General features: G+C 35.8%; 1 protein-coding gene across 1 annotated transcript in view; it reads left to right on the top strand.

The window, feature by feature from the left end:
* The first annotated feature begins 3,547 nt into the window (after positions 1–3,547).
* Positions 3,548–19,733, top strand: part of TPO (thyroid peroxidase) — a 37,005-nt gene continuing 20,819 nt past the window's right edge. The window contains exons 1-6 of the mRNA XM_071548149.1: positions 3,548–3,641; positions 5,900–5,984; positions 7,978–8,147; positions 10,465–10,597; positions 14,506–14,635; positions 17,262–17,468. Coding sequence (XP_071404250.1) covers positions 3,548–3,641; positions 5,900–5,984; positions 7,978–8,147; positions 10,465–10,597; positions 14,506–14,635; positions 17,262–17,468 — 819 coding nt within the window. The remainder of the gene's footprint in view (positions 3,642–5,899; positions 5,985–7,977; positions 8,148–10,464; positions 10,598–14,505; positions 14,636–17,261; positions 17,469–19,733) is intronic.

The raw sequence follows: 19,733 nt of genomic DNA, 5'->3' as shown, positions 1-19,733 counted from the left end.
AATTCCAGAAAAAACTAAGTGCTTAAAATAACTAGAAGTCATGCTATCATTGAAACACAGCTACATGGATTTCTCACACTAAAGTACTTTTCTTTCACCTTTTTCTTTCCTTTTTTTGACATGATATTTTGCTGATTTTATTAAAATAAGGCTTATTTCTGTTTTTTATGCTGTTAAGCAGGAACTTCAGCAAAATTGCTTCTCTTCAAGTATTGTGCAGTTATATGGCCTTTTTGCTTCTTCCCTTGCAAGTGTGTTCTTGGAACTTTAAAAGACATAAGAGATCTCAAACTAATTTTTCTCTTATAGATTAGATGTTCATATTAACAGAGTGTGCTTCATGCCTTACTAGAGCCCAGGATTGCCAGCAAATGCTACCAAATAGTGTAAGCTGCTATCAAAATACCTCCTGCAGCTGAACAGATATGTGTTGGTGGTCTCATTCTAATCCAATGCTGCAAAGAACTGATGATGTCTCAGAGAGCCTGGTAGGACTGCAGGCTGTTACAGTGCAAATGTAAGTTGTTCTGAGGTCATAGAATTGTGTCTGTTTCCTGTATCAAACAGCAGTTGCAATTGGGTAACATTTTAAGTATAGACTAATTTTTTTAATACCATAGTAGGTCTGCAGAAATTCATACATATGAATAATCTGAAATTCTATTGCTTTGGGGTATTTCCTTGATCAGAATTTTCTTTTTATCATTAACTCAGAGATTTATTTTTATAGGTCTTTAACTTTTAAGAACACAACTACAGTGCTGCTCTTCATGTGCAGATTTAAATCTTGGGAATATAACAAATTGAATAAGTCAATTTAAATCTTAAAAATATTCATATGGTTAGCTGTTAAGGTTCACTGCTGCTTTTCTCAGGAGTGCTGTTTAGCATGAGGACTGTTCTATACTGGTCTTGTACTCCATGTTTAGACTGTCATTGATTTGTGCAGGTTCATTGCTGGGTGGAGAGGTGTGACACCCTTTCTACAGAAAGAATGGATTAAGAAAGGCAACTCACAGACAATCTGGGATAAAGAGGGTACATTCAGCAAGATATTCATCGAAATTTTCTTCACTGACATGTAGGTAATATAGAATCTGGGATTAAGAAAACTTAAGGCTGTTTCCAAGCCACTGACCTTTGCCCTCTTAATTGTCTTTCAGCAGATTTCAATAACTGGATTCTGAATGAGCTCCAGTAAGAACAGGAATACAAATGTGTCTGTCTGTGTTAGTCCAGTGTAGTTAAACTTTCCCACATGTTTTAACTAAAACTATATTTGTGGCTCAGTGAGGAGTTAATCATTCATACTCTTAAAAACAGAAAAACAGAAAAAAAAATGTTGCCATTCAACATGCATGTAACCATTTAAAACCTGCTGTTGACAAACATTTCAACTGCAACCAGCAAGCAAAGGTTGAGATCCTTATTTAAACAAACCTTGATGTAGGTATGCTCTTTTTGAACCTAATGGGGAAGCTTTGATTTTTGACTGTAAAACTACAAAGAAAATCAAACCTGTTTTTCACTTTCAGAAAGCCTCTTATCTCTCAGAAATTAAACCTGTGGTACTTATGAAGCATATCAGCGAATATAGATGAGAGCTTCTTATTCTATTAGGTGTTTGGAAGAGATCTGCTTTTCTCAATGCTTTGCTGTCTTGGGAGAAGCCAATCTACTCTATTTTTTCTTATGTAAGGAAACATAATCTTAAAAGATTTACAATTTGGAATGTGCTTAAAGAGATATTGCAAATTTGACTTTGTAACCTTAAATCCCCCAGGTAAGGAGCATAAACCTACTTTTCCAATAGAGGTCTGTTTCCCTTTGCTCTGTGCTTTCTTCTCAACCATGTCCACTCATCTTTGCAGTGAACAGGTTATGGATGATATTCCTGCTGTAAGAACAAGCTAGAGTTTCTCCTCCAGTTAGTTCACATGCTCCTAGGTTTTCTTTCACCACCATATACCAGAACCACAAGCAGATGCTCCCTGCTATCCAGCTCCTGCTTAACATACCACTTATGGTAGAGATCAAAACACTGATCTTTGGCTCCACCTTGTGATCTCCCTATTGATACCAGCAAAGATTAAATGAGGGAATATTCAATCCTGATTTCAGATCTGATTTTGATCTCTCTGCCTGTATAAGAAATACAAAAAAACCCAGTCAGATTTTACAGGTCAAACTACTGGCTTTAGCAGAAGAAATAGAGTTGAAAAGTGTAACTAAAGAAAAATAACTAGGCTCAGAAGTGTGAAATAAATTGCCCTAGAGAACAAAACAAAATAAAGTGCTGGAAGGAAGTTGATGGACAACCTGGGGTTTATCATCTGAATGTAAAATGGTCATCTTGGTAAAATACCAATTACAGAATGCATAAAATAGGATACAAAATTGCTTTTGTTTTCAAATACGTTGACAAAAAGAACTAGTGAAAAATATACACAGAGTTTATTTTACTGCATAGCATATTTAGCATGAGCATTTTTCTCCTCATTTTCTGAAATATAACTCTGATATAAGAACTGGCCACATAGGTTGCTTTTGGTTGCTTGTGGGAAAAAGTAAACAAGTCAAGTATTAACGTCAGTTTCTGCTTTGTGGGAACATACAGTGGCCAAAAAGATTTTGAAATCATTTGCACTGGTAAAGCTTGTGTGAGTACTAGTGCATGAAGCTGATAGCATAAGTGAGTCCCTGGAAATTACTTGGCTTTCATATTTCAAAACAGTTACTGCCATCCATAAAGTACAGAACTGGTGAAGATTATCTCCTCAGCAGACAAAAGGTCAGACAATAAAACTTTTGCTTGCCATTTTCTAGAAGAAATTAATCACATTAATCTATGAAATGTAAAAGGAAGGCGTGATTTCATATTGAGTTTCTATGGGCAATATCATTTCCCTGAATTTTCAGACTTGATTTATTACTTTTTTATAATGTTAATAGGATGTAGAGCTAAAAATATTTTAAATCATTCAATCTCCAATCAACATAGTGCGTGTGAAAAATATTACCTCTTGGATAGTTTATATATTTTCACTGCTGTAATAACTGCCAGAGAACCAGTGCACTGTAATGGAGAATGCAGCTCACTTTAGCCAAGAGAGCATATTTGTTGTGCTGCTTTGATACCACAATTGTGTCTGGGTAGAAACACAAAACGATCTGATTGATGTTATTACTAATTTGGCCATTTCATGATTATATGTGCAATCACTAATTTACAATCAAATCATGCAAATGGTGGTAAAATATTGATGAATTTCTAATATGTAGTTTAAGTGTTGCTGATATTGTGGAAGATATTATGTTATAAAATAAAATGATGTGTCTCCTTGTGCTGGAAGCTTCTCAAAATGTAAATGAAAAGTAATAAGCAAGGAAGGGAAAAAGAGAAGGTGAGTTACTTTGAAAACATAGTCAAATGTGTGGCTAATTTTAAAGTAAAATTTGCCTTATACAGGAAATTATTTATAATGCTGCCTATAATTAGAAGATGAAGATTTATATTTTTTCAACAATTATCACTTCTTTCTTGTAGATGAAAGTTTTCATTATTTTGGGATTTTCAGCAGCTATAGCCTTCACAGCTGTTTTATTTTCTTTCCTTCAGATAGGCAAAGATACCATCTTTGGTAAGTAACAGTAAAAAGATATGTTATTTTCTTTTGTTGATTGTTGAAAATACACTGGCACTGCAGAGTTTAGCTATGGCAGTATAGCTTAATCTCTTTTTGTGTGCAAAGCACCCTCTCTGGCTTCTGTGAGAATTATTCCATGGGTGTTTTCTTATAAAATGGAGCTTCATAAACTTGCAGAGTAAAACTCTGTACGGCAAAGTATCTCAATCACTTAGTCTTTGATTAGGGGTGATTTTACTTTCTTAGTGATGTTCATATGTCAGATGACATGTTTACAAGTATGATTGATAGATTTCTTTCCCCATCTGCTAATCATTACCTTTAATAACTCTGGGCTAGAGGCTCGTGCCATAGGAAGTCCCACCTGGCATGCTCCTTCTAGCTTTCAGGGATGCAATGTCTCCTGTGTGTCTGTTTGCTGCTGGCACCCTGTGGATTTTAGAGCATCTCAGATTGCAGTAATCCGTACGTTCAAACAATGTATCTTGTAATTTTTAACATTAGAGCTGCTTTATTTGCATCTGGTCAATCTAAATCAGTTAGGTCTACTAAACTAGAAATGTAGGCAGATACCAAACTGAATTTTAAAAGAAATATGCAGAGACTGATTTTACATAAAATTAGGGCAGAGATAGGATTTTCAAACTTTACATTCTCCTAAATCCCTTTAAGTAAAGGATTTCTTCCAAACATCTAACCTAAACCTGCCCTAAGTCAGTTTAAAATCATTGCCTCTTGTCCTGTCACTATCTGCCCATATAAGAAGTGCCTTCCCTCCTCTTTATATGCCCGCTAAGGTACTGGAAGGCCTCAGTATATGTGAAAATATGTGAACTGTAAATAAACAGAATGGATGAACTGCATGTGATTCTTTTTAGAGTAAGTGTCCTTTGGTCTGATGAAAACAGTACAAAATAATGTTTGTTACTGTAAGAACCACATTTTTGAAAACACTTTATTGGTACCAAAACCAAATTTCTCAGCAGAAAATGAAAAGAGACAATGGCGTTCAAAATAGCAAGTGGATCTTCTCTTTTAGATCAGAGTTTGAATCAGTATCACATAATAAGCAGTACGTTAAACATATCTCTCAAAGGTAAAACCCCTAAAACTAGTTAAAAACCATGCCACATTAAATTATAAAATAATTATTTGTTGTATGGCCTATAAAGATCAGACTTGTTTTATAACATAGATGCAAAAACATTTTCAGATCTAGCAGAAATCTGAATGATAATATCAAATGAATCATCTGAATATTTTATCATGCATAAGTGAAAAAGTGAAATAACTACTGCTATAATTAGATGATGAAATCTCTAGTAGAGTGGAGTATAATTCTCCCTAGCAAAGATAAGGCCTCATCACACATTATATTCCCTGGAGCTGAGTGCCCTATTCAAAAAAACCCCAAATAACAGAAATAGTACAGTATGGACTACAGATAGGATGTGTCCCCCTGAAATTGCACTGTCCATAAAAGATGAGCAATTGTACATAAATTATTGTTATTATTTTTAATACTTTTTTCTCAGAAAAATGGGCCATCTTACAAGATACAGATGGAAATTAAGCCACTGAACTTTAAACATGACTGATTCTTTTAATATAAAGCTACACCTACAAAAGAGAAATAAGCCAAGTTTCACAACAGCAGTATAAAAAATAGCACAGCTGAAGTATTATTAGGTTCACATATGTCTTTCCATCAAATATAGGTGAAGAAATGAGAATAGGACTTTCATGCATTGGTCCAGTTCCAGAAGGTCTTAAAGTTAATTAATTATACCTGAATATGAACTTGAATTCTTCATGTGTCTCACACCAGCCCATATTACCTGTGAGGGAAGCTCAGATTTGTCCAATCAGTCCAAGGACAAATTAATGAAAAATACATATGAAGCCCGATGAGAATAACTGCATACAGAGAACACGTTTCAGCTGGACCTTATACGTTTGGCCCTATGTAACATGTGCATAATTGGATTTATACTTAAAGAAACTGGAAGAAAAACTGACTCTTCAAACCTTATAAATTAAGGAAGAATTGATTTGACTACCCCTACCTTACCTTTCAGAAAAGGCAGAAGTCACAACATTAATTTCAGGAATACTTAAATAAGTAAATGGTTTAAAGTGAAAAAATTGCACCTTAATATTAGAAGCTTTTATATTTTATAACTGTAAATATTTTAATAAATATGGTATTGATTATTATATTCATCTTCCTTTTCATTTTCTTCCCCATTGAGAAGAAACTGAAGATAACTGCATTACTAAGGCTATCCAGAAGGGCTCTAGTCTAGTGGATTATGCTGCACATTATGAAATGAAAAGGTAAAAAAAAAGTGAATAATCTATTCCACAGAAAGCTTTAATAACAGAAAAGTTTTATGTCATCTTCCTATTTCTTTGAGAAAACCTATAATCATAGATTCACAGCACCCACTCTCATCTATTGGGACAATCTCATCTAGTGGGAGGTGTTCCTGCCCATGGCAGGGGGTTTCAAACTAGATGATTTTTAAGGTCCTTCCAACCCAAACCATTCTATTATTTATTATTAAGTCATGGATCAGCTGATCTAATACAACCTTCTGCATTATCATCATATAAGAGTGAGATGAAAACAGCTCCTATGGCATAAATGTCCAAACTCTCTTGCCTCAACTTGGACTGCTACAGTGAATTTCATATTTCTCCTTCCATTTAAAACAGATGTAATGAAATGATAAGGGAAAGGAAATAAAACATTAATCTTGAACTCTGTATAGGTAACAACTTAGGAAAAGCTCCTTTGTTCCAGAGTTATGCTATGAGAGTGATCTCTTTCAATCACTTTCTGTGTAGCTTTGACTGGATCTCTATATTATAAAGAATTCATTTCTCTCCAGAATTTAGAATACATCAGCTAAGCTGTAAAGGGTTCAATTATCGCACTTCTGCTCAGATTTTCCTAAAAGATTTATCCCTGTGATATGAAAATTAGTAACTTTTGCAAAGCTCTGTAAGAGATGACTGTTTATAAGGACAGAAACTGTCAAGAACTGTGGCTGCTCTGTATGAAGAGACCAAGGTCACTTTTATTTTGTAGTGTTAGTAGTTAGTTAGAAAATCGCTGACATTCCTGAGGCATTTAAATTTAAAATACAGGTTTTCACTTCTCAGTGGCTCAGCTGCCTCATGCACTAAATGAAGATACTGATGTTTATTTATCTCACAGAATATTAGGGCAATTATTTGGTCAATATCTTACAGATGGTAAATGCTAAAAGATGGTAAAGATAAATGCTTAATGATAATTGCTTCAATTAGGAATTCAAATTTTACTAGGAATAAAATTGAGACCACTTACTTCTCCAAGATAAAACACCAGACTCTTCAGCTTTCTTCTGAAATATTGTGTATGTCTATATATAGGCACTAAAGAGCATTGGTGTTCAGTAGTCCTATTGCTGGGTTCTCTTTAAAAGTTTTCATAAAAACTGCAGGTTTGCAGTAGGGTGAGGTTGAAAAGGATCTCTGAAGGACCAAACCCTCTGCTCAGGTGGGGCTATCTAGAGCCAGTTGTCCAGCACTGTATCCACACAGCTTCTAAATATCTCCCAGGAGAGACTCCACAACCTTTCTGGGCAACCTATGCCAGTGCTGTCTCCCTCCCAGAAAAAGGTGTTTCCTGATGTTCTGACACCATATCCTGTGTTTCAATTTGTGCCCATGAGCTCTGTTCCTGTCACTGGGCATTGCTGAAAAGACCTTGGCTTCATCCTCCCTTCATGTATCTAAGGCATTGTCAGACTAGAAATCTGTAAACAAAGTGTTTTATAACTGTATTATTATAAGATAGAAAGAAGTCTCAGACACAAAATAGCTGAAGATGAAAATGTGGCTCATAGTCTGGAGAATTTGTTTTAGGGCTTGGTGGGCTTGGTTGTTTTTTTCATAAATTATGATCTGTAATGAGACTCAGAAACTGAGAGTCTGACAAGCATAAAAACCTTCTGCCCAAACACCATGGTCCACACTAGGTCTTTAAACATGTATGAAATGCGCTTCATGACTTGATTTCATGTTCCTAATAATGATGCTATCATGGGTCAATCTGCTATCTTTAGGAGGCTTTTTCTGCATTATTAAACATTGAGGCAGTTAGCAACTTACTCTGTGTTCATCTTTAGGAGTGTGGGTAAGAATTAGAAGGGACTAACACGCATACATTGAATAAGGGCAGGGGATAGAATCAGCAGGAAATGTGGGAAACTAATTAACTATGAAAAAGTTCTAGAAAGTTATACATTGCAAAACCTTCCATATTTTATCTTAATTATAGAAAGATCCAAGGAAGTGGAAGAGCAACCCCTACCTTGCTCCTGGCTTTCTCAAAATTTCCTGAACAAGAGAGTCAAGATATTTCCCAAGCAGCTGAACGAATGGAAATGTCAATTCAGGTGCTGAAACAAAAAGTTTGCCAGAAGCACAAACGTTCATTGCATCCAACTGGTAAATATAGTATATTGACATTGGCAAGCCCCCTGTTGATTTCTTGAATGCTGTGTCTAGATTAGAGTTGGTTAGTTTTATTTTACCTTTAGCAGGAGTACATATCCTGTTGTCACCCTGGGGCCAGGAAGCACTTTCTTTTAAAAACATCTCACATAGTCACTGGTTTAAATCTTTGCTGGAGTGTAGGCTGTGTTCCTATAGTTGAGGAGAGCAGCACCAAGCTATTGGCATCCTGTGAACTCAAGACTCTATATTTGTATTGCCTGTAAATCAGCTTGCATATCCTCAGTGTTACAAGCTTCTTGTTTACAATGAAATCTTCCCGAGTACTTTGGGTTTAGTGTTTGATCTTCTATCACCCTATGACACTGGCATTTTCAAACACACTTTCCCTCAATACTGATTGCCTTATGCATATCCCTCTTTTAAGAAAATATGCTCTTATTTTCAAAACTAATTTTATAATGCATTGCTGTTAGACTTTTATTTCCACTTTAACTGTTTTTTTATGTTAGATAGCGAAAGAAAGAGAGAAAGGCCAGAAGGTTCAGAGTTGTATAATTGTCTAGGTAAAGTAAAATTCTTGCTGCTAATTAGAGTTGAATTTCAAGATGTCTGTCTGGTGTCTGGAAGGCTCAAAAGTTTTGAAATATTGACTTTTTTCCCCCACAGATTAATTTGCTCACTTACAAAAAATGCTTGGCCCTAGTATTATGACAAGACTTTTTCAATATATGGAAGCATTAGAGTTCTGTAGACAAACATAAAGCTCCACAGTTATTTTATTATTTATTTCCATGCAGAAACATCTGAATTACTAAACTAATGGGACATTTGTAGAACTAAAAATATATCTATATCAAATGAGTATGTGTGCATATATTTATACACACACACACAGATACAATTATTCTTGTGCTGTACAATTTCAAAAGAAATTACATTTTTTAATTACAGAAGTGCATGAAACACTTGTTAATTTTCAATGCTGGAACAATGTTAATGGAACACAAATAGACATTGTACAGTCTATGGGGCACAAAAGAATAGTTTTAATTGAATTAAAGAACTAAATTGACTTTAAATAAAACATGGAAGTCAATACCTAGGCAGCCCAGATAATGGGGAGCTGAGCTCTGAGTATAATTTTGAACCTGAACTAACAGGAAAGTAGAACTGTATCCACAAATTTGGAACGAGCGACTAGTACATAATGACAAGTTTATGTAGGCAATGTAACAGCCTCTTCTCTCTCTGTTCTTACCCCTACCTTGCACAGGTTCTAACTGCTCAGAGAATATTTTGTTGAGCTCACTCAGCTAGTGATTTTCTTTTCTTTTCTGGTTTAATGTTTTTATTTGTTTAATGCACTATAGAAGCTTAGTTCAGAGTTGAATGGACAGAACAAATAGGTTTGGTGTCTTGCACTAGCCAGGGTAGACAAAGGCAAAAAATTGTATGTTACCTCTACCATCTTCTTTCAGCACATGATGATTACAGTCAGTTTGAATGTCAAGGGTTCTATGAGTTTAGGAATAATATTCATAGAATCATACAGTAGTTTGGGTTTGAAGGGACCTTAAAGACCACCCAGTTCCAACCTCTCTGCCGTGGGCAGGGACACCTTCCACTAGACCAGTTTGCTCCTGTTTCATGTGTACATCCACCTCCAATTGGCCAAACGTGTTTAAATGCATGGGATGAGAGAGGGTGTCCGCTCTCTGAAGCTTTCACAACTGGGGATCTTGGTCCCTCATCATCACATGCTCACTGGGAGACCCATCTTGGATCATATTACAAATATATTAATGACATGCTGTCTACTAGTACACCGGTACCTAATTTTACCTAGCTTCCAAATTCCAGCTTATAATTATGTTCCTCTTCCACTCACTACTGAATTCTATAGGCAGCTACAGTGTCTTTCTGGTTCCACATTTTTTGCCCTTGGAATGTGCTTTTGTTTCGGAATGGCATTTTTTACACCTTTGTTGTAAGTACAGGGACCAGCCAAGTGAAGGACTGCAATAGGGGGAAAGAAGGAAGCAGAAGGCAGGTCAAAGGCAGAGAGAAAAGAGCAGGTCAACCTCAGTTCTCAGCTATTGCTGGCCTACTTTCTTGTTGTCTATGCATTAGATAACAAAACAAGCTCTCCTCTAAGTACTTGAGGCAGCCCCTTGCAGCACTTCTCACTAAGTGCTCTTTTCCAGGAGGAAGAGAGAGAATGTTGTAGTTGCAGCAGACAATAATGCCCGTTCTACTGTAGCAGCTATATCTGATAGAGCAAATTGCTTGTCTGGGTTCTTCCTTTCAGATCTTTTATCAGCTGATCTGCTCACTAGGATTGCTAATATTTCTGGATGTCTGCCTTATATGCTACCACCAAAATGTCCAAACAACTGCTTAGCTAATAAATATCGACTCATCACTGGTGCATGCAATAACAGGTATGTATGATAAGAATTGTGCCCTGAAAAATCCTTCTTCTTTCTTCTTTAAACTCAAGAAGCTGTGTTTACTTTTACTAGAAAATTGGTGGAGCTAAAGTGGTCTAAGTTGACATAAACATGTCTTTAAATGAGGTGCCTCTGAAAGTTCCCAGAGGAAGAACTCATCATTTAAACTTTGGTACACTAATTTTTGTAGACAGGCTTTCCCTCTGAAGGCTTCTAAGACTGTGTGAGGAACTTTACACTGCGGGGGGACTGATTCAGTAGATGCCTTTTTCTATATAAATGAAGCAAACTTAATTCTAACCCAGCATTTATTTTTGATTGAATTGGATAAAATTATATTAAACAGGAAAATATAATTACTTCATGAGGAGCAATAGGAAAATCACATAGATTCTCATTTTTATATTTTTCCACAACCCTAACAGATAGCAAGCATGCATGTAAAAATTCTGTGTGATATTAGTGTGATTTTATATATTAGTTTATATAAATATATGTTTAGAGGCTATCTGAATTACTATCTTTTTCTACTGTATCTACTTGTTGCCTAATCTATGTGGCAATTGTTTCCAGCAAAACCCAACATAATAGATATAAGTGTCTTTTCAGAATCTTCCAATGTAAGGAAGGTGTAAAACTGAGAATGAGAGCCCTTTTAAGTATGAGGGTAAGTGATATTTATATTCAGCAGCCTCTGGATACATAGGCCTGAGGTTGCAAATGGAAAGGCAGGCTGTAATGTTACAAGTGAAGGGCTACAGAGATAAAAGTGGAAGGTCATTAACATTGTACAGGTTAAGGTGCTCTGCGATGTGGTGAATGCAGAACAGTAAAACTCTGTAGTTTTATTATTCAATCAGTCTGGTTTTATGAGATGGATCTGTTTTGCTACATCGTCAGTCATTTGCAAGGAACTTGCCTGATAGACTCTGCTGAAAGGACACAACCTGGTGTGCCTCAATTTTATAAATCTAACTATGTGGATAATTTCCCCCAGGCACTTGCAGAGTTGCTTGGAATCTGAACTAGCAGCTAGTATAATATTTGCACTAACTCCAACAGGGCTTGAATACATTGGCCAAGCTTCATGCAGCTGAACACAGGCACATGGCTGGAGCTCTTAATTTGCAGGCATGGCTGTGTAGTCTTTCTCCCTAGAGACAGAGAGAAGCACATTGCTGTAGGTAAGGTAAAAGACCTTAATGACTGATAGTACTAGGATGTGTTATGGGCATTTCAGTCTGGTTTCTAGAGCTGGGTAAGGTCTATCATACATTGAGTTTGCTTAGTCTGTAGTCACTGTGTTCTACTTTGTATATTTTGTATATTTTTATGCTTGCATGACATCAGAGTTTAAACCCTCTACTCGTATTAGGTGGTATTTTAGACTCTTTGCTCTAAACATCTGTAAAAGGTGCAAGGCAGCAAAAAAAAAATCCCCAAAATAAAGACTTGAAACTGGCAAGTCAGATCTTAACTTAGTCTAAAACTTTGTGAGCCCCTTGAAATACCTCAATCTCTACTGAAATATATCAGCATAAAAAGCCCATAACATATTCTGTGATGTAAGCCAGCTTTAAAGACTTCAGACACTAAATGAAGTGCCAGTCTGTGCTTTTCCTTGCTTTCCAGCTGCCACTTTTGAGGAGAAAACATATAAGGACTTATATTGCATTTGTACATTTGATCATCCAGTAGGAATGTGATGCTGTGCTGTAGTTCAGTAAATACTGCATTCATAGGTGAAATTTAAAACCAAAATTCATACTGAAATTAATTGTTTCTTTACAAGAAAAATCTACTTAAATCTATTTAGAAGTGAACAAGAAAATGCTTTACAGATTTTTTTACTAAATCAGTTCATGAGTGGGACAAATCAAATCAATTATAAAAGATTTATTCTAGTGCACTGAAATTACTTTTAGTGTGCACTTCCAAGAACAAAGGCATAGCAGAATAGCATAAACATGGCCTTCCATGGAGAATATCAACATGACATCAGACATTCCAGCAGTGTCATTATCCAAATTTTCTAGTAACAGATAAAAACAGATTTTACTGAAACAAGGCAGGACATTAAATAACATTCAGAAGATATAAATCTGGATAGTGAATTGCAACTTAAAATTCCAGGCTCCTTTGAAAGCAGTCCAAACAATGTCCAAACTGTACTTCACAAGTAAATGAAAACTTTTACTTCCCATGAACAAAATTTAGAGTAATCAAATTTGACTACTCTATAAAGCTGTATGGTAGCAAAATCCCATTATTTCAGCTGCCTTTTAAACTCAAGTAAGATTCCAAGACATTAACACGTTTCATGAAATAATAAAAAGGTATGTGAGAAGCATTTTAGTAAAGCAGCATTCCAGTGATCTGCTAAATACAAAAGCAATCAAGAGAAAAATCACTGGTTAAGCAGCTACATTAACATTTCATTATTTTTAATTGAATCAAATATTACTACACTATGTGCAGTATTTTATACAATTTCAATAAAGATAGATCGACTGTAACTAATTTGTATACTTTATTAAAGCATACTTCAACCTTCAAGTGTGAATTATTGTGGATAATTAAGTGTATTACTTTACCATATAGCTTGGCAAATTGAGCCTCTTCAGATCAATGAGGTGTTAATAAAATAATCGTTTCCTCTTTAGCATCCTGATAGACATATAAATGTGTGTTCTAGCACTGTGTATTTCTGCTAACTGCCCAAAAATATTTCTGGTTCTCTGTGGCTTAATTTACAATTTTGGTCAACAGAGTGCCTTGCAAAACATTTTTTTTTCTTTTTAATGTTGGTATATATTTAACAACTGTGAAAAATATTGAACAAGACACATTAAAAACCAACCAACCAAAACTAAATCTTAAAATATTATCTTAGAAAAAAGGCATTTGAAATATTCATGATAGAGGGAAAATTAATTGGGTCAAACTCCAGAGTCTTTGACTACACTAATAAACAGTAGTCACCAGAAATCATTTGATGGCCCTCAAATTAAGTATGACCTGACTCTTCCTACCCTCTTACTTTTACACTTTTGCCTACATCTTTTTACTTTCCTTTCCTATTCCAAGTAGGCTGGCTTCAGGATTACAAACTGGTATTCAGCAATGCCAAGTTGTGCCCAGAGAGGTGACATTGTCATGAGCCAAAAATGCACTACAGTTCATTCTAGCAACTTAAAAGCATAGTGCATACCAGAGCTTTGGCTTGCGCACAGGCCCTCGCAAAGCTGTACCCAAGAAATTAAAGCAAATGCAACCAGAGGGAGAATTGCCACTGGATTCAGCCATTGCTCCCCTTTCCTCAGTACTTTCTCCTTGGGTCTTGCTAAACAATTACTTCTCTATAACTAGTGTCCATTTTTCTTTTAAACTTTATTCACCTTTATTCTAGGTCTTCTTTATAGTTTCCTAAATTCCTAGCTCTAGACAAACATCTTTTTAAAAGATGTTAACAAAGGCACTTAAGAGCATATCTGACTTTATGGGGAATGAGGACAATATCAGGAAATCACCTTCCTGGCAAGTATTCCAAATATGTCAAAAGGTAACAAATTTAGATTATAAACAAAGTAGCAACAACTCATTAGCAATTTTTTTTACTTATTTCCATTTTATGTCAAACTGATCTTGGCATACATGAAGACTGGTATTTGATGCCTTTTAAAATATTGCTGTATGAACATCCTATTGCAATTGCATATTGCTCTGTGGCTAATGATTCTCTTATGTTATACTCAGGTTTGATATTCAGAATATAAATATTATATAAATATATAGTATCTATATTCAGTGTTTTAGGATTTGTTTTTTTGCTTGTTTTATTGCGGTTGGGGTTTTTTGTTGGTTAGTTGGTTTGGTTTGATTTCTTTTTCTTTTCACAGGGAACATCCTAGATGGGGAGCATCCAACACAGCTTTGGCTAGATGGCTTCCACCAGCCTATGAAGATGGGCTCAGCCAACCTCAAGGGTGGGATCCCAGCATCCGATACAATGGATTCCAGCTACCCTTGGTTAGAAAGTGTACCACAAAATCACTCGAAACACTTACACTGGGCTATAACCATACCTGCCACCACAGACGTTCATTTACAACAGTAAATGAAGTATCTGTGTAGAATACTTAAAAAGTATCTGTGGAGATCAGTTAAGGAGGAACTGGCTTTGCTAAAGCTAAGTTCAGCCAGCCACATGGTGAGAGGTCCTCTGCCCCTGTCTGGGGTAATTCTTTGGGACAGTGAAGAGGGGCACTGACTGCCTTGAGGGGCAGCTCTGTACTCCAAAAAATACTGTGGTGGAGAGAGGTAGGGCATGAGCCAGCTGTACACCAGCTGCCAGGCAGCCAGCACACCCAGGGTGATGACTGCTTAGGCAGAGAAAGGGTGGTGCAAGGTGGACCTAATCATGATCTCCCATGATGAAATGGCTATTATAGAGAAGAAGTCTTCACAAGGATGAACGATGCCATGGCAGGAGACAATGGTCACAAGTTGCTTGAGACAAAATTATGTCTTGATACAAGAAATTATATTTTCTGTAAGAACAATTAAATGCTGGAATAGGCTTTTGTTGGAATAAGAATCAAAAGCTGGAATATCCCTCATGGGAAATCCCCAAGATCTGGCTTGATAGGTCTCTCAATAACCTAAACCTTGCTTTCAATAGAAAGTTGCACATTATGGTCTCCAGAGTTTACTTCCAGCCTAGACTTTCTAGGGATTTGTTTCAAGAATGGTGCCTTTTTTCAGTGAAGGGGTGGGGGAAAACAAAGTTGTGTGTTAACAAAATAAATGCAAAGCCCAAAGATGTGGTAACGTGTATATAGGAGTGTGCATGTATGCTATTTCTCATACACTAGCAAGCCTTAACTGAACAAGTATTACTGTCAAAACATAACTTCATTTTTTAGCTAGGCCAAGCTGCTTAACTTAGAAAGCATTGCAATATTCATGGATTTTAGCAGCATTAAAAAATAGCAGCCCTGCTATAGAGGGAAGTTTGAAGAAAAAGCATTTGCACAGAAGAATAGGTGAAAAATTCCCTAGTGTAGTGTGCAATGATTCGGCCTGGATTTGCAAGTTCTGGTTTGTCATCATTTCTTTGAAATCTGACTTTTGATGGATTCAAAGTCTTGTTATTTTAACCGCTGTATATTTAATAAGGATAAGCAAGAGAATTTAGTGTTAATGTCACCTGCAACTCATGTTATTAATTAAATAACATTGTCTCTAAGCTGCACAATTTAGCACTCAAAGATGAAAACCTGACATTTACACTGGTAAATTTCCAGTAGATAGTACAAACTACCTTTTTCTAGGTTCATTAGGGTATACACTTGTGAAATAAAACACACTAAAACAAGATTATATAACTGTACCAAATCTGACTATCTCTGACCATCAGCAAAGTTCTCTGCTTTGTTTTGGAGTAATATAGGATAAAATTATTGTCATAAATGCTTTTCCTCATTTACACAATTCTCTTTTTTCTTTTTCTCTTTTTTTTTTTTACTTTTATCTATCTAAATACATCCTTTGAAAAGCAACATGAAAATAATGCAAAGGTGATAGATAAATGTGAGGATTACTAAAAAGCAATACTAGAACACACTGTAGCTGTGCAAGTTAACAGCGATAAGATCTTACTAACTGCAAGAAAAAGTTTTGCGCTTTGTGACAACCAGAGCTATTAAAATACTGATCTAAATGTTTTAATTCCTCATGAGCTCTATGTATCTTGCTCTTGACTATTTCAATATAATTCCTGATGTTCCTAACAAGTCCCATGTTGCCTGTTGTCCTTACCAATTCTATTTTACTGCACCTGCCTTATACATTCATTATATAGCCCTTATATTTATTACAGACTTTGTGACACAGTTTTATATGTTGCCCTTTCAGTTGCTTGACTTCTAAAACAGCTGCTGTATGCCAGGGAATATTTTGCAGCACGAAGGAGGACTCTGAATAATTATACCCTTATTTTCAGAAACAGTGCTGATTTTGTTCTGATGGCTTTGCTTGGTTATTAGTATAGGCTGGACATGTAACATAGATATCTCCATGTGCTCCTCCTCAGAGCATATGTGTCTGTGCATCTTGCACCAAAGTGCCTCAAAAATATATTTTGGCTTCTCCCTGCTTGGGAAAAGGAAGCAGATCTTTCAGCTATTATGTTTGCAACCTAGCTTGTCTCCTGGGCTGCATAAGCTCCTCCACTTATGTACAGAGCAACCCAGAGTGATTTGTGGTCGCCCAGAAAATCTATTTGTTAAAGGAGGAAAAAATAGAATAAACAGAAAGAAAACTTTTAGACAGTCTAAAAGAAAGCTGTGGTTTTCAAAATTCTCTTGAAAGGAACAGATTAAAGATATGCTGCTCCTTGGCAAACACATTAAAACTCAGCTGAAACATCTTTGAATCTGCTTGTGGCACCTGGGTCTCAGCTCCTGAACAGAAATAAGTCAGTCAGAAGTTGTGCTTTTGGTTTTGTTGGGTTTTTGTTTTAGGAAAGCCATTAGTAGTACAGAAAATGGAGTAGAGGGATAGAAAGCTTTCATCACTGTTCTCCTTGCATTTTAGTGTTTTACCATTTTGTGAAAACTACTTGCCACTCAAGATAAATTAGTTCTCTTCCCAGGTTCGTGAAGTGACAAGAAAAATTATTCATGCATCTAATGAGGCTGTTACTGAAGATGCCCTGTATTCTGATGTTATTATGGTATGGGGACAGTACATAGACCATGACATTGCATTCACACCCCAGAGCACAAGTAGAACTGCCTTCCTAAATGGGATGGAGTGCCAGACAACATGTGAAAAACAAAATCCATGTTTTCCAATAGAGGTAAGATTCTAAATTGTTTTGTTGAAGAGAAATTTCAGGCTCTAAACAGGTGAGTAAAGTGAAAGACATTAGTGATACAAATATACTGAAATAATTATAAATCAGATTGATAGATCATAAAGAAATATTAGAGCAAACAGTTATAGAAAAATTGAAACCCTGTGCAACTATTACATTAAACAGGTAGATATTTGATATTTTTATATAAATAATAAAGTATAGTCAATGTACTTAATACAATCATCAAGTTTTTATCTCAGGTTTATATTGCAAAGAAACTTTACTAGTCCCTTCCAATGTTACTGTTCACATGCTCCAAGGTTTTGAGTTCCATTGGGAAAAATAGCAAAGCAGTCATTTAAATTTTCAACCAGATAAAATGAAAGGATCTTAATTTTACTCATTGAAAACAAAGATGCTTCAGGGGAACTTTTGAAGAGAGCTATCCCTTCAATGTATGCATAAAAAGATCTTCAGGGAGCAGCTGAAACTTACACACATCACATCTTTGCTTTGGGCAGATGGACAATATGAATTTAAAGCTTGTTAAAGGGCTAGAAGAAACATAAATTGATTTAAATGTAAGATCTTGTATGCTTGATCAATTAATTTAAAAGTATATTCACTCTTTCACTCAAAAAATTTAGTAGCAAAGTAAACTGTTTCTCAAAGAGCAACCTTCCCAACCCATGCTATAGGAGGGTCCCATGCCCATTACAGCCCTTGGACTGATGCCCTCATTTCTGCGCAGGGCAACCTAAACAACTTTGCTCAGAGTTGGAGCTTATTACTGACCAGCTTCTTTATGTACTGAAGCCAATGTAGGGAATAAATTTCAGCAGAATAGCAAACCCTTTTCACCTCAACAAACTGTAGCTGATAAACATGTCAGTTTCCTTTGGCTTTAAGTTCCCCATTTCTCTTTCATAAACATAAAGGAAAATATTTGACTAATTGTATTGAGAACCAAATTGGATTCTGCATTAAGAGGTAGCTTATCTTCCATTTGATGAGAGAATCTAAAATACAGGGAAGGTTAAGAGAAACTAATGACCACCTGCAATTTTACCATAAGCGGGTAAATGTAGTCTCTCTCATGTTGGTGATACAGACTTTTGAAATTACTTTTTTCTGTTTATGTTGTTAAGTAATAGCCTTAGAAACATTCTCATTCCCAAAGTCCTACCAGGAGAGGCTAGTGCAGATGTCCAGTTCCTGTCCAGTAGTGCTTTGCATTACATGATGAAGGATCCCTCTGAACCATATTATAAAATATATTGACTCCTATTTTTAAAAGTCTACTTTTAAAAAGTAGATATTGAACTGCAAAAGTCTTCAAAAGCTTATTTTTCATGTTTATGACATATTCTTTGAAATAGCATAATTAGTATTGATTTTTAAGTGCAAAACCTCCATATTTTTTATTACTAAATGGAATTTTTTAAATTGAGAAGACTGTTTCCCATAAATTGAATTGAATTTGGATCACAGGAACCATAGAAGCCTAATCACTGAACCCTGACTAATTTAAGCCTAGAAATCCTATCTGCTTAAAAAAAGAAACAACTTAAGGGATCTTTAAAAAAGGACTCCAAGGCTAACATTATTCTTATGGTAGAGGCATTGCAGCGCAGAAAGAAAGAAGCTGCACAGATATTCATGGCATAGGCTCACAAGTGCATCCTTTACTGCTCTAAATAAGGCATAGATTTTGAATTTTTGTCCTAGAGTTGTGAAGAGATTCATCACAGAGCAGGTTTCAAGGATGTTCTTCAAGTTATGTGAACAGGTACTAAATCTGTCACTGAGTGTAGCCTCGATGCTGCTCCCACCCAGCAGTCAAGGCATGCCAATGGCTACCTTTGGTGTAGCCAGAAGTGGCCATGGTGGGGAACATGCAAAGAAATTCAGTCACAGCTCTCCAAGTATTAGATAAATTTCAGAGGTTGTGAATTTGTTACAAGATTACATTCCCATGCATTTTTCAGCTCCATTTTATTATTAATCTGTTATTAACAGCTTTCATGGACAGATGCAAATGTGGCTGCTCTTTTGTTTTTAAAATATGCCCAGTATTTTGTGACTCTTTTTCTCAGAGGATAGAGTCTGTATTTTAAAATAAATAAATAATTTCTAAAACATTTTTTTAAAAAAAGGAAGAGAGGGGTTACTAGTTGGACCAGAGGAACTGATTTTGAACACTGACACAAAATACTATTATGCTCTAGAACTAATTTTCTTCCAGAAATTTTAATTAAATTAATC

The sequence above is a fragment of the Pithys albifrons genome, chromosome 2 (genome assembly GCF_047495875.1).
Source record: "Pithys albifrons albifrons isolate INPA30051 chromosome 2, PitAlb_v1, whole genome shotgun sequence".
Classification (NCBI taxonomy): Eukaryota; Metazoa; Chordata; class Aves; order Passeriformes; family Thamnophilidae; genus Pithys; species Pithys albifrons.
This window is presented reverse-complemented; position numbering and strand designations above follow the sequence as displayed.